Consider the following 15281-nt stretch of genomic DNA (forward strand, 5'->3'; position numbering starts at 1 on the left):
AAGATCAGACAATGAATGTGGCCTCTAGAGTGTTAACAAGATTATTCTATAGAAATATATTGCCATACACTGTAACTCCAATATAACGCGGATGACGGGGTCCAATCCAAGCAACAGCGTTATAAACGGATCCACGTTATAAGTTTTGAGCTCATTTATTGCAGGGGCTATAAAAACATGTTTATTATAGCCTATAATATAGGCTGTGCATTAACATGCTGTGTTGTCATCCAAAAATACATGCATATAAACCAAATTGTATCGATAACATTATACATACCGCTATTATAATGTGCACATTAATCTGATAATCCAATAAAGTTACATCACTTAAAAAAATAATAATCTTCAACATTTATGACGATAAATATGTTAACGAATTTCGTAAACACAACTATATACATGCGCCATTTTTCAGAAGTGTAAAGAGAACAGTGCATTATGGGGCCGAGCTTTCATTGGATAAGCGCATTTAAATTTAGATTTAATGCAATACGATACATGTACGCCGTCATGCAAAAAACGTGATTTTCGGGGACTTTCTGATACCAGGCAAAAGTAAATCTCTTTTAACAATCACACTGCGTTAGCATGTAAATAAATCGTCTGGATTATTTAATTAATTTCTCGTACACGAACAAGAACTGAATTAAATGACAAAATACTAGAATGATAATGAAATGACAGAAAAACTTGTTTTATACTGTGCGCAGTATATTTCAAGCCGCTCCTTTAATATAGAGTCAAACTGCAATCATATCAAAGTAAGAATGTTGTTATCATTTTGAATAACTTAAATTTTATAATTATCCCGCTTGCACTTACCTTATTGAAATAAGCGCACTGAACCGCTCTGATAGGGAATACATGTAATAAACACTGACTCGAGAGTTTTCACACCTTTATTGACATTACACAACAGATTAACACCAATTAGCTGTCGAGTGGCATTTAACCTCTAATCGATTAAAATCAGTTACACGGATGGATAAAGCAATCAAGCTGTGATTGCCACCTTCTTTGAATTTTCTGAAAATACATGAAGTTGCATAACATGGATTTGAATCAGAAATGGAAGGTTGGAGAAAAAACGGGATCCAAGCACCCCCTGCGTTATATTGGACACAGCGTTATAACGGACCGCACTATATTGGAGTTACAGTGTATAAGGAAAAATGCCCCGCCCCTTGGCAGCCATGTTTTTCAAGCAAACGTAACCATTTTCGAACTCATCCAAGATATCATTGAAACCAATCTTCTGACCAAATTTCATGAAGATTGGACAATAAATGTGGCCTCAAGAGAGTGAACAAGGCAAATGTTGACGTCGCACAATGGACAACGCATGACGGACAACGCACGACGGACAAAAGGCGATAACAAAAGCTCACCATGAGCACGCTGTGCTCAGGTGAGCTAAAAAAGCACTGATACAGTTTGATTTCTAATACATTCAAATAGACATACAAGGTCACACAATTGTGATGACTATACTGCATACCTTGTGTAGAGGTCCGTTTGGGAGGTCTATTTTTGCGTGCATTAGCCCGGCCTGCCTCAGTGTGCCCGTCTAGCTCTGTCAAATCACCCCCAGGCCTAATACCGTCTGAGAACATCACCTGCTTGGGCTCAGCACGACGATTGCTGCCTAAAATTTGAAAATAGAAGTTCTGACTCATACTTGATGAAGTAGTGACCAATCTTTAAGGAGTTAAGTCTGGATTGTCTTTTATTTTTCATCACAAATTAAAGGAACAGATAAGTTTCACAACAACTAAATATATGATTGTACCGTCCCAGATCAGCATGCAAAGTACGCTCCAGATAATCAAGGATGAAACTTATCTCCTAATGTGGATTCACAGTTAAGATTACCATGAAACGCATTAAGTTCATTAAACCCAGAGTGTGAACATATGAACATAATTAAGCCATAATAATGAAAAAAATTTGCCCAGCTACTTTGTACATATCAAATAGCTTATTTTACATAATTATGCAGTGATTTTTAAAAAACATTTACTGTGAACATTTGACTTGTATTTAATATAACTCCTTGCTGAATACCATAAATATACTCCTTCTTGAATATCTTACACTTATAAACACTCTGCATCTGCCTAGTATATAGGGAGACTCTAGATTACATTGGCAAAGGAAGGTTTCTGTGCAAAAATGTTTACATTTGAAGCAGTGTCTTTTATGAAGAGGAATGAAGGATTCATAATATAAGATAAAATCTTGGTTAAAAAGGGGTCATACATTCCTGTTTCTTTGTCATTGACCCTACAGCCCCCAAAATCAAAAATGTATGCAGCAAGAACATGTCCAGTGATACAGTGGTGGTGTTTCCTAATAATTTCCAATCCTCCTCCCCACATGATTGAGGAGGCATCACGATAAAACTGTTTTCAGAATTGCTTACCTCATTCTTATAGCATGGTTTGACCATAAGGACATAATGGGAAGTTAATAAGACACTATTAAGACACTTCTAGATGGTTTGGAAATATGAGAAAATGGGCCGTGCTCTGTGAAAAGGGAGTTTAATGCATGTGCGTAAAGTGTTGTCCCAGATTAGCCTGTGCAGTCTGAACATGCTCATATGCTAATCAGGGACGACACTTTTTGCTTTAATGATATTTTTCGTTTAAAGACAGTCTCTTCTTAGCAAAAATCAAGTTTAGGCCGAAAGTGTTGTCCCTGATTAGCCTGTACTAATGCATGCTTTCATGATGAAAGACAAATTTACATTACGGACAAGCTCTTTTATGGCTAACAAGGGCTGTTTGTAAAACATGCATGCCCCCCATATGGGCTGTCAGTTGTAGTGGCAGCCATTGTGTGAATACGTTTTTTGTCACTGTGACCTTGACCTTTGACCTAGTTACCTGAAAATCAATAGGGGTTATCTGCCAGTCATGATTAATGTACATATGAAGTTTCATGATCCTAGGCCTAATTATTCTTGAGTTATCATCTGGAAACCATTTTACTGTTTCCAGTAACTGTGACCTTGACCTTTGACCTAGTGACCTGAAAATCAATAGGGGTCATCTGCCAGTCATGATCAATGTTCCTATGAAGTTTCATGATCCTAGGCGTAAGCATTCTTGAGTTATCATCCGGAAACCATTTTACTGTTTCGAGTTACTGTGACCTTGACCTTTGACCTAGTGACCTGAAAATCAATAGGGGTCATCTGCCAGTCATGATCAATGTACCTATGAAGTTTCATGATCCTAGACCTAAGCATTCTTGAGTTATCATCCGGAAACCATTTTACTATTTCGAGTCACTGTGAGCTTGACCTTTGACCTAGTGACCTGAAAATCAATAGGGGTCATCTGCCAGTCATGATCAATGTACCTATGAAGTTTCATGATCCTAGGCCTAAGCGTTCTTGAGTTATCATCTGGAAACCATCTGGTGGACGGACCGACCGACCGACATGTGCAAAACAATATACCCCCTCTTCTTCGAAGGGGGCATAAATATGATGTTTGACCTCTAAGTTTGAATTTGATATTTGAGCAAGGGATCCAGGTAATACACATGACACGCTGCCCCCTCAAAGTGGTCATAAGTGGCACATAATATTTAAATTGCATGACGAATGACAAAGCTTCAGTCTGAAAAGCTGTTTTATGTCAAATTTGAGCTCTGACCTCTAAATTTGACCTTTGAGGTGAAGCGATGGGTGTTTAATGCAACAGGTTGTCTGTTGATGATTTACATTTGAACCAATTTATTTTAATATCAATCAATATGTGGCAAAGTTACAAGAGACAAGAATTCTTAAAGCCACATTTGACCTTTAACCTCTACGTATGACCTTGACCTTAGAGGTAAGGAGGCAGCTATTACACGTGTCTTATGATGTTTAAAATTATGCAATTTTTTTTTTAAATTCCTTGATATATGGCAATTTATGACTGATACAAGAATTTTCTTACTGACATACTTGCCGAAGGATGGGTGCACAGACAGTGTGAATGTTTCTTCAAAGGGGGTGTAAAATACAGTAATATGCAACTTAATTAAATAGTTGACTACACCTTAATTTCCTCTAAATACCAGAAAGTTTGTGAATTGAAAGTGTAAATAAACATAACATTGATATTATTTTCCAAAACACAAGTAAAATCATTTTAAACATACGATTACAGGTCATACTGAACTTGAAAGCAATAATAAGACATGGATGCATAAAGAAAGTTCCTGCATGTATACATGAGATAACTTTTAAGTTACGAACCAAACAGCTTTTTCTTTGGTTTTTCTGCAAACATAGTTAAGAACATTTAACAAAGTCAAGGAAAAACAGTACTATTTATAATGTATACTTCATTATGAAACAGGACGTAAACATTATTGTGATGGTGTGGTAACTATCATTTTTGTTATAAATAATTGTTCATAATTGATAAAATCATTTTAATCTGATCATGTCCATTACCATAAGAATCACAATTGAAATACAAACAGGGTTACCCACCATCTCGTTTTAACACAGGCACAAGGACCGAAGGCGGTGGCTCTGGGGCCATGACCACCCCCTGGGTGGGGGGTACAGTGCTGCAGTAGTCACTGGGGTTGTTGGGATGTGGTGGGTAACCATCCTGGGAGCCAATCTGCTGCTCTGTAACAGGGCACATGGGGTGTTTAATAGAATGTTGTTTACTGTATATTCATAGTAGTTTACTGTGGATTCATTTAATTTTGCTGACATAAAATTTTGTAGATTTATACAATCAGGCCCTTTTTGTTAGCTATTAAATTTGTGGTTTTTATGATACAAGACTTCACAGGTAATTAGTTGAACCATTAAATTTTGGTTGATTGGACCCAAAAAAAAATCACAAAAATTAGTGTCCAACGAATAATATTGTTTCCAAAATATGTACAAAATACTTGAAATATGAGCTAAGTAAAATATCAAGGTAAAGATCAAACCACTCCAATAAGGAAATAATGTTCTCCAACTGTAAAAAGAACAATAGTTCAGAAAATATTTTATGATCCATTTGCTTTAACCAACAGGTCTGAATGAATTGACTAAAGACAAATTGTATTTCCTCGCACAAACCTGTCAAAAGTTCATTTAATTTCAATCTACCAGCGCTTGGCTTTTGACAGTACCAGTCACTTACGAAATCATATGTTATGTACATTGTGCCCCAAATATAGCTGTGTTTTATCTTAATATTTGAACCTACCTCTGTGAAAACACAGTTTAACGCATCTGCCTTAAGTGTTGTCCCAGATTAGCTAGCGCAGTCTGCACAGGCTAATCTGCTTGTATGTTTCTTTTCCCCAAAAGAATGTATCTTGTTAGCAAAATCCAGTTTATGTGAAGTGTTGTGCCTGATTAGCCTGTGCAAACTGGCCTGGGACCATGATGCATTTAACCCCCTTTTCACAGAGTTACGCTCATTTATTAAGTATCAACTCTCACCAATGGCTGCAAGTTCAGAGAAGCAGAAGACACAGACCCGCCCCTCCTGGTTCCTCAGGTGAGGTAGTCGAGCCTTCATGTTGCAGCACACAGAGCAGTACACCTGGGGGTACATGTAATCAGAGCATGAGGATAGAGCAGTTCACCTGGGGGTAGATGTAGTCAGAACCTGCTGCATGAGGACAGAGCAGTACATCTGGTGGTAGATGTAATCAGAGTATGAGTAAAGAGCAGTACACCTGGGGGAAGATGTAATCAGAGCATGAGGATAGAGCAGTTCACCTGGTGGTAAATGTCATCTGAGCATGAGGATAGAGCAGTACACCTGGGGTAGATGTAATCATAGCCGGAGGATAGAGCATTACACCTAGGAGTAGATGTAATCTGAACATGAGGTAAGAGCAGAACATCCGGGGGTAGATGTAATCTGAGCATGAGGATAGAGCAGTACACCTGGGGGTAGGTGCAATCTGAGCATGAGGATAGAGCAGAACAATGGGGTAGATGAAATCTGAGCATGAGGATAGAGCAGTAAATCCGGGTGTAAATGTAATCTGAGCATGAGGATAGAGCAGTTCATCTGGGGGTAGATGTAATCATAGCAGGAGGATAGAGCAGTACACCTGGGAGTAGATGTAATCTGAGCATGAGGATAGAGCAGAACATCCACGGGTAGATGTAATCTGAGCATGAGGATAGAGCAGTACACCTGGGGGTAGATGTAATCTGAGCATGAGGATAGAGCAGTACACCTGGGGAAAGATGTAATCAGAGCATGAGGATAAAGCAGTACACCTGGGGGTAGATGTAATCTGAGCATGAGGAAACAGCAGTACACCTGGGGTAGATGCAATCAGAGCATGATGAAAGAGCAGCACACCTGGTGCTAGATGTAATCAGAGCATGGGGATAGAGCAGTTCATCTGGGGGTAAATGTAATCTGAGCATGAAGATAGAGCAGTACACCTGGGGGTACATGTCATCTTAGCATGAAGATAGAGCAGTAAACATGGGGGTAGATGTACACCGCATAATCAGAGCATGAGGATAGAGCAGTACACCTGGGGGTAAATGTCATTTGAGCATGAGGATAGAGCAGTACACATGGGGGTAGATGTAATCAGAGCATGAGGATAGAGCAGTACAACTGGGGTAGATGTAATCAGAGCATGAGGATAGAGCTGTACACCTTGGGGTAGATGTATTCTGAGCATGAGGATAGAGCAGTTCACCTGGGGGTAAATGTAATCTGAGCATGAAGATAGAGCAGTACACCTGGGGGTACATGTCATCTTAGCATGAAGATAGAGCAGTAAACATGGGGGTAGATGTAATCAGAGCATGAGGATATAGCAGTACACCTGGGGGTAGATGTAATCAGAGCAAGAGGATATAGCAGTTCACCTTGGGGTAGATGTCATCTGAGCATGAGGATAGAGCAGTACACCTAAGGGTAGATGTAATCAGAGCATAAAGATAGAGCAGTAACCCTGGGGGGATAGATGTAATCTGAGCATGAGGATAGAGCAGTACACCTGGTGGTAGATGTAATGCCAGCATGAGGATAGAGCAGTACACCTGGGGGTAGATGTAATCAGAGCATGAGGACAGAGCAGCACACCTGGGGGTAGGTGCAATCTGAGCATGAAGATAGAGCAGTACACCTGGGGGTAGATGTAATCTAAGCATGAGGATAGAGCACTACACCTGGGAGTACGTGTAATCAGAGCATGATGATAGAGCAGTACACCTGGGGGTAGATGTAATCTGAGTATGAGGATAGAGAAGCACACCTGGGGGTAATGTATTCAGAGCATGAGGATAGAGCAGTACACCTTGGGGTAGATGTTATCAGAGCATGAGGATAGAGCAGTACACCTGGGGGTAGATGTAATGAGAGCATGAGGATAGAGCTGTACACCTAGGGGTAGATGTAATCTGAGCATGAGGATAGAGCAGTAAACCTGGGGATAAATGTTATCAGAGCTTGAGGAGGTATCTGTGGGTATTTCTTTGCGGAAAAAGCCATTATGTGTCTGCTTCATGCAGATTTGTAAATTTTAGTTTACTTATACTCCATGAGGTCATTTAATACTTTAAAGGCTTACATGTACATTGACACATTTTCATTCCTAATAACTGGTATATGGTGTAATTATGATTCTATAATATGAGATTATCAATGACACAGATTGAAATAAATGTATTGCTGTATATTTCAATTTTCACATTTAATGCATAAATGATGATTGCATTTAACAATATAAATGATACTTGCATATTACAATATTAACAAAAAGACAAACACAAACATTTCTAAGATCTAAATGAAAGTACATCTACCAAAAATTTAGATTTTCTTCATCATAATTTCTGTAATTAGTTATTTACATGGTCAAAACTCAAAAAATTTATGGAAATACTATTTTCTTACACCTTGTAATGCATCAAAAGGATGCATTTCGAGGTAGACTTTTGCTGGGGTCAAACAAGAGAAAATTCAAATGGGATTGGATTAAATAGCAGCAATTTGAATTGCACATCATTTTAACTCCCTGTTACTCAGTACCCAAATAACCTACCTTGCCACAGGCCCTACAGTGATGTCGCCGCTTGGTGAATGTGAATCTCGCACTACAGCTCATACAGACAGGCGCCTCGCTATCAGGGATCCACTGAGGGGCCACCTGTCCCAGGGTGCTGCTGCTGGAGTAAGGAGGCGGTAGGGACGGGTCCCAGCCCCCCTGGGCAGTCATACTGGGGTCCACCCCTCCAACCGCCTCATCTGTGTAACCTTCTGCACCTTAATGGATAATTAACTATAATTAATATACATTGCATTTACATATTTTACTGTACAGAGCAGCACAATGCTACATAAATATTTATACATGTGTAGTACAATTATCATCGCTTGGGAACCATTACTACTATTCTATTTAACTTCAGTCATGTTTGTTTTTGACATATTTTTCTTCAGACTAAATTAATTGAATAACCATTAGGGCTAGCAGGAATGTGAGACTCATGGACCAAACTTTAATATGAGAAGAAAATGTTTGAGTCCTGATCATTTATTTAAACTTTGTCATTTTTACATGGGACTTCTATGGCTGAACTCACACAAGCCTTGCAAGAATTTTTGTAAATAAATTACTACCTTACTTTTGTTAGTTTATGCTAGCTTAATAATGATTTTTTCCAAGCAAGCCTACCTGCAGGTGCTTGTTGGTCTGCTGACTGCCCAGTCTCCATGACGTCCTGTACTTCCTCCCCAGCACCACCATCCCCTGCCTCCTCCAGGTCTGCAGAATCCATGGTGGGTGGCGAACTGAGGTTGAGACTGTTCGGACGTTTAACCGACATGTGTGACATTCCCGTTTCAGTTGGGCTCGATGACCTGGCTTTGTCAGAGTCTACCACTGGTATTTGCTGGAAAGTGTCCATCTCACCTGTGTCAATAACCCTTTGTTCACCATTAAATATTCCAGATTCGGTTTCCATCATCTGTCTTGACTCATTGATTAATGTTTCGCTGATAAGATTCTCAACAAATGGTTGCGCATCATCTGTTATCATTTCATCATCAGCGCCTTCAAACTGTGTTTGCTGCATCTCACCATGCCTTGAAACAAAAGGTGACTCTCCATTTAAGTCCACTGTAGAAAGTCCACTTAAACTGTTAGGTCTGTTAACTTTCCTACTGTCTTTAGGTCGAGCGCCCATATAAGACCTATCCTCGGTTCTTTCCTCGTTCATATCACCACTGGCAGCTTCACCAAGATTGTCATTCATTGATGCACAACCACTGTCCAATGAAATATTCGCACTGGGTGAAAGATTTGTGCTCTGATCAGGGACCACAGATTCCTCAGTTTTACCAGTGACGTGAACAGCTGTCACTGGTACCAATACAACAGCATCAGTAATAGTAGTGGTTTGTTCAATAGGTTCGTTAATATCCATCTGTATTCTATCACAACCTGGTTTACTGGTCAATGAATCTCTGAGTGCACCTGTAGTTATTAGATCACCAGCTTTTTCAATAAGCTCATGTTTTGGCACATAGTTCACAGTTGCGCCATTCAGCTTGCTGTCACCTAGATACTCAGCAAGTTCCTTTTCATCTACAACCATATCTTCGTCTACCTCCCCAAAACCAACCACTTGTTCCACAGGCAGTCCATACTTACCTGGATATTTAGGTGGATGGTCTGTAAATGCTGCTAAAGCCTCTTCTTTCAGACCACTTGATTCAGTTTTCGTATAAAGTAACAAGGAATCACGTGGATTTAACACAGATTTTTCCTGTTGATTAATGTCTGAAATTCCTGTTCTGAAATTCTGTGTGAATTCTTTGTTGCTCGAGTATTCTGTCTCTGGTACTGAATTGTTTACTTCACTTAAATAATTTTTTTCAGATATTTGAGAAATTTGTGAAGCAAAATTGCTTGATTTGTTTTCTGATCTCAACACATGAGGTTCTGAAGACGTGGGCTCTTTGCGCAAAACAGACAAATTCAACTCTTGTGTATGCAATAAATTACCGCCAAGTTGGTTGTTATACACCGCTGATGTTTGACTTCCATAGTCACTTGGTAAAGAATTTGTAGCACCAGGAGTGTTCTGTGAAAAATGCATGTGTAAACTGGCCGGGAAAGAATTAGCACCATTCAAATGTCTTTGCATGTTGGTTGAATGGTCTGTCTTAGGCCAGACTGTTGTAGCTAGGTCTTGTTTCAGGAAATCAAGTTTCGGAATGTTTTCAAAATTGTCACTAGAAGTTGCAGAAGTTGATTTGCTATCATGGACATTACTTTGCATACTAAACTGTGATTCTATTGAACTCAGTAAAGGATTTTCCTTTGGTGTTTGCGGCGTATTACACTGAATAGGGTATTTGTCTGGGTTTGAACAAGAACTGTCACTAGACAAAAAAGTAGTGCTGGTAAAATGAGAACCGAGAGTTGGTCTTTCATTTCGTTCACTGTAAGGAGGGGGTTCAAGGGGTCTACTTTCAAAGCCATTAACCTGTGGTTTAGAAACCTCAGAACATTTTTGCACCACAACTTCTGAGATTGGTGCCGTATCCATGTTGATTTCATAACGACATGATTCATTTGCACCACCATGTGATTGTGACAGACGGAAAAAGTTTGTTTTCACATTTTCGTAGGGCGTTCCTGGCTCTTTTGCAAAGGTTTGCTGATGGGGCTGCCTGTCTTGTTCTTTGATTACTTGTGACCCTTCGATACCATTTTCCTTTGAATAGCTCAACGACCCTTTATATGTGCCCTCAGTTGGCAGAGGGCTGGGAGAAAAATCTGCCTCAGAAAGGTCAAAGGTTTCTGGTTCATAAGGAAAGTCATATCTCAATGTGGGCTGACCTTCATTGAGCTGGTCACATCCATTCTTCTTGCCATGTCCTCCATGTACGTACGCTGAGGCTTTGTAGGCATCTGATACTTGCAGATTTTCAATAGCGTTCCATGTCTGAGTTTCTGTCTGTTCCAAGTATTGCCGGTACCCACTAGGCTTGATCTCGCTACCAGGGGCTAAGTCCTCTGAAACATTTTTTTTATATTCAAATTCATCCAAATTAGATTAATAATTAAGTATATTTAAATGCTTCATGCACATGGGTACCAGGTCAACTCAGCCCAAATTCTAACTTGGTCCGGTCCTACTTGGCCAAATCTAACTCTGCCCTATAGTCAAACATGAAAGCAGTGATTTTTGCACCTTAAACAGACGCTATAAACTTTACAAAGCAGGTTGATTACACTTTATATTAAGTGTCTCTAACAAGGGTCAGTGTGTCATTACAAGTTTGAAATTAGGGTTATATCCATGTCAACAAATAATATTAGTTTCCAAGTAGTACGCACCTTCTGCCTCGAAGTCATCAAGAACCTTGTCAAGGTCTACCAAAAGACTGTCCATTGCTGCTGGGTGTTATACATGACACAAGTCACTCACTGAAATTACACACAAAGATATTTCAACCTCTTTCTGAGAAAACAAGCAAATTCGTTGAATTGATATGCCACGCCAATATGCTTCTGGACAAAAAAGTGTTATATTTGACACTCAAAAAAGCATTTTTTCAAGATACAAAGGGCCATAACTCCGTTATTAACAGATGGTGTTCAATGCCATTGGGCATGCATCATCCTCTTATCCATATATATACTCATACCAAGTTTCAATGAAATCCGCCAAAGCACTTCCAAGATATGGCTTCGGACAGACGGAAAGACGAACGAACAACGCCAAAACAATATCCCTCCGTGGGGGATAAAAAGGACTTCTGATGTGCGTAAAGTGCAATCCCAGATTAGGCTGTGCACTTTCAGCCAGTACTTGATTTACGTTTAGAATAGACCTCCCTTTAACTTAAAATTCAATAAAAGCAGACTGCACAGGCTAATTTGGGATAACACGTCAAGCCCATACATTGAGCCCAATTTTTCCAGATTCAAACTCATTAAATAACCATGACCTAACATTAAGAGAAAACTTGAAACTAATGTGAATTTTTTATCAAAAATCACTTCTTGGTAAAACTTCATGTCAAGTATAAGTTACAGTACAAAATAAAGACCGAAGAAGGCAAAATTCTTGCATCATTACCTTCTAAAAGCTTGCATATATGATCTTGAGATTGAGAACATATCAAGTTAAACCATACAGGCCACTTCATACATTTGTGTTCAGACTCTTTGATAACAAATGTTACATGAAAATTAAAACAATTACAAACACTTTAAACAGAATAGGAAACATTTGGACAATACCTTCAAGTGATACATAACATATCAGAATTGGATGGAATCATACACATCCACATAACTTGTACTTCATTACTTTTCTATCCAATTTACCTTTATCTCTAGGATTTACATTTATAACACTGCGTGTGAAGACATCTTCTGCAGAAGACTTCATGTATCTACATGTATGAGCGTGACAGTTAATTACATTATGTCAAGGTGTCAATCAGATCATGAAGATCAGCATTGAATTCCATTAAATATTGACAGAGGATATATTATTGATTGCATGCAGCATCATATTCACAGGCATTTATTACGCCATATACATAGCAAGGCTCTTGTGTAATTAAACTACATGTATTAATAAAACATGTACTGTGTGAATTTAAAAATGAAAGCAAAGTCATTCAGGATCCAAATTTGACAGGGAAAAGGATGTTTATGTACATAAACTCTGTGACAATCTTGTTGTTAACATTTTTATTTAATAACTATCATTTTCTATGTTGCTCAATCAACTATATTATACTTCAATGGACAAAAATACAAAGGGCTATACTTCAGCCCAAAGTGGTCACAGTCAAAATTCCTTTTTATTGATCATCTACCCATGAAAGTCATTTCTGCTAAAATTCCTTGTTCTTATCAGTCTGAAACTTCACATCAGTTTTATGAGTCAATTTTAAAAATCTCTAGAAATGCTGCACAATTGTTGTTTTATAATGTTTAGGAGTTTTATTTCAGCTGCTGTTTATAAACAATCAGTACAACATTCATCATCATTATTGCTAGTTTTCAGATGAAAGAAAGTCCCACTTGTTCTAGTCTTGTTTTATGATTATTTAAATCAAATAGTATTCAATTGTATGTAGGGTTTGAGGTTTATAGGTCTTGTTTGCATTAAGATGCTTAGCTGTTGAAAATGTGTAAAACAAATATTGTTACAAAAACATGAACATAAGTTTTTTCATTTTTATTCAGAAACTATATTTGTATCTAGCAAGTACATGCACATGGTAGAAAACCTGTGCGACCAATCGGAAGGGCATGACCGATCAAAAACATTGTACATCATACTACAAGGAGCTAAATTAAGCCATGCACAGTTTTTAGTTGTTACCTGGTATATACAAGAATACCTATTTAACTAAAAAAAAAAATGTTCTCTCAACTGTTAACTTAACTGACAAAACCAGCTCTATTGAGCAACCAGTTTATGGCAGTCATTTACTTGAAATTATTATTATTATTATTATGCCAGTGCAAATATGCCCAAAGAACCTTGTTTGTATCAGATCAATAATTAGCATATTGTTGATGACGAGAGCAGGGGTGAAACTGACAAATTATCACTGAAATCACAGCATCTGATTTCTGCTGATTAGACTTTCATTCAAAAACAAGGCTGACCTTTGAAGTGGCAGCTGCAAATAGGCAGATTTGTCTGGATTTATTTGTGAACATTATTAAACTATAAAAGATCATGGCATGATGAATTTTATTGGAAGGAGGATCTGGCAATCTGCAAGGACAATGTCAGTTTTATATTGTCATACATTTTTGCAACCTTACAGAACAAGAAAAGTTAAAGGATGGGTTTGTAATCTGATATTGATATTGATGACATCTTTAGCCAACTTTCACATTTAAATACCTCCCAATCACTGGGATATAAGTTGTCAGCTTACACTTGGCGCAGTATTCAGCCAACGCATATTGGCTTATTTCCCTCACAGGTACCTATTTAAACTCCTGGGTGAAGGGAAGCAAGCACAGGATTTTTTATCACACAAAAAATTCCAGTGGTCAGAGCAGGATTCGAAACAGGACATTCCAATTCCTAGACCAGCATCATACGCCTTGAAAACTATTCCCAATTATTAATGTTGACAAGAATTGACATTAATTGATATGTTGAATTTTAAGTGTTATAAAACAGAAGTTCCTATAGGTAAAAACTGTAAAATAAGTTTTAATCATATGAATGCTGTTTAATGGCGACAATTATGTTTAAATAGGCTATGAATTGTGTCCAATATTATTGACGAAACATTGTCAATGCCTATACCACATGACTTTTTTGGATCTGCTGTTGTGAGAATAAAGAGTGACCCAGTTAACATTTTTAAGGATCTCTTTTTAAACATTTCACCATCTTTAATGGGATAAAGTGAGTTTTCTATAGGTATCATGATCTTTTTAAACAACTAAGTATTTTTTCAGTAAAGTGCAACCGCGCGTTTGAACGGTTAGAAAACTGTTGGATCAGTGTGGGGACTTCATATTACAAGCGCGGTTGCACTTTACTGTCATGAATGAGCGGGCTCTCCACTTTCTCCATTAAAAATGGTGAAATATTTAAAAAGAGATCCCAAAAATGTTAACTGGGTCGCACTTTATTCTCCCAACACCGATCTTAAAAATTCACGTGCTATAGGCACCGATTGCATGGTGACAACTTTATAAAATAGGAAATATATAGACAACTTTTTTCAGCAAGAGGGAACCATGACTATTGATTAAAAAAGAAACGTGTGTGTTTTAAAACCTGTTCACTTAAAAATTGTAGGTGTGTTCATTCATAGGTCTGGAACAAGGATTCACAAGGGTCTTACTTCATACTTGCCAGCCTTCAATTCAGCTTTGTGATTTTCAATTTAAACCAATCCACGTTATCACACTTTAAATAACAATACAGATTAAAAGAATGTCAGAATTTCATTAAGAATTATCACAAGACAATTGAAGATGTCTAAATCGAAATGTTCATATCATAATCAAATCAAACATTGACAGTAACAATATGAGCAGTCTTCATCAGCCATTTTTGTTTTCACAATTCAGAAATCAACACAAAAAATACATGCTGATTTCTTTTTCAGTTAAATGAGAAGTAGAAGACGTTAAAAATATTGTGTACCATTACGAAATAGTAACACGCTACAGCGTTCATATAATGATAAATTGGAAATTTACCAATTATGTTGTCAGTAGACTGTTGGTCAATGAATCATTTTCTAAGGTCAAGGATATCCAAATATTGTCAC

General features: G+C 38.0%; 1 protein-coding gene across 4 annotated transcripts in view; it reads right to left on the minus strand.

Annotated features, from left to right (window-relative positions):
• LOC127862314 (uncharacterized) overlaps positions 1-15279 on the minus strand; it is a 38285-nt gene extending 23006 nt beyond the window's left edge. For 2 of the 4 annotated variants that reach the window (XM_052401386.1, XM_052401385.1), the window contains exons 1-8: positions 15211-15279; positions 11347-11436; positions 8674-11022; positions 8041-8261; positions 5459-5561; positions 4499-4642; positions 4259-4282; positions 1502-1648 (exon numbers count right to left, since the gene is read on the minus strand). In XM_052401386.1, coding sequence (XP_052257346.1) covers positions 1502-1648; positions 4259-4282; positions 4499-4642; positions 5459-5561; positions 8041-8261; positions 8674-11022; positions 11347-11401 — 3043 coding nt within the window. In that variant the 5' untranslated portion in view covers positions 11402-11436; positions 15211-15279. The remainder of the gene's footprint in view (positions 1-1501; positions 1649-4258; positions 4283-4498; positions 4643-5458; positions 5562-8040; positions 8262-8673; positions 11023-11346; positions 11437-15210) is intronic. The other 2 variants (XM_052401389.1, XM_052401388.1) reach the window with 1 other exon arrangement.
• Positions 15280-15281: the final 2 nt, after the last annotated feature.

This window comes from Dreissena polymorpha, chromosome 16 (genome assembly GCF_020536995.1).
Source record: "Dreissena polymorpha isolate Duluth1 chromosome 16, UMN_Dpol_1.0, whole genome shotgun sequence".
NCBI lineage: Eukaryota > Metazoa > Mollusca > Bivalvia > Myida > Dreissenidae > Dreissena > Dreissena polymorpha.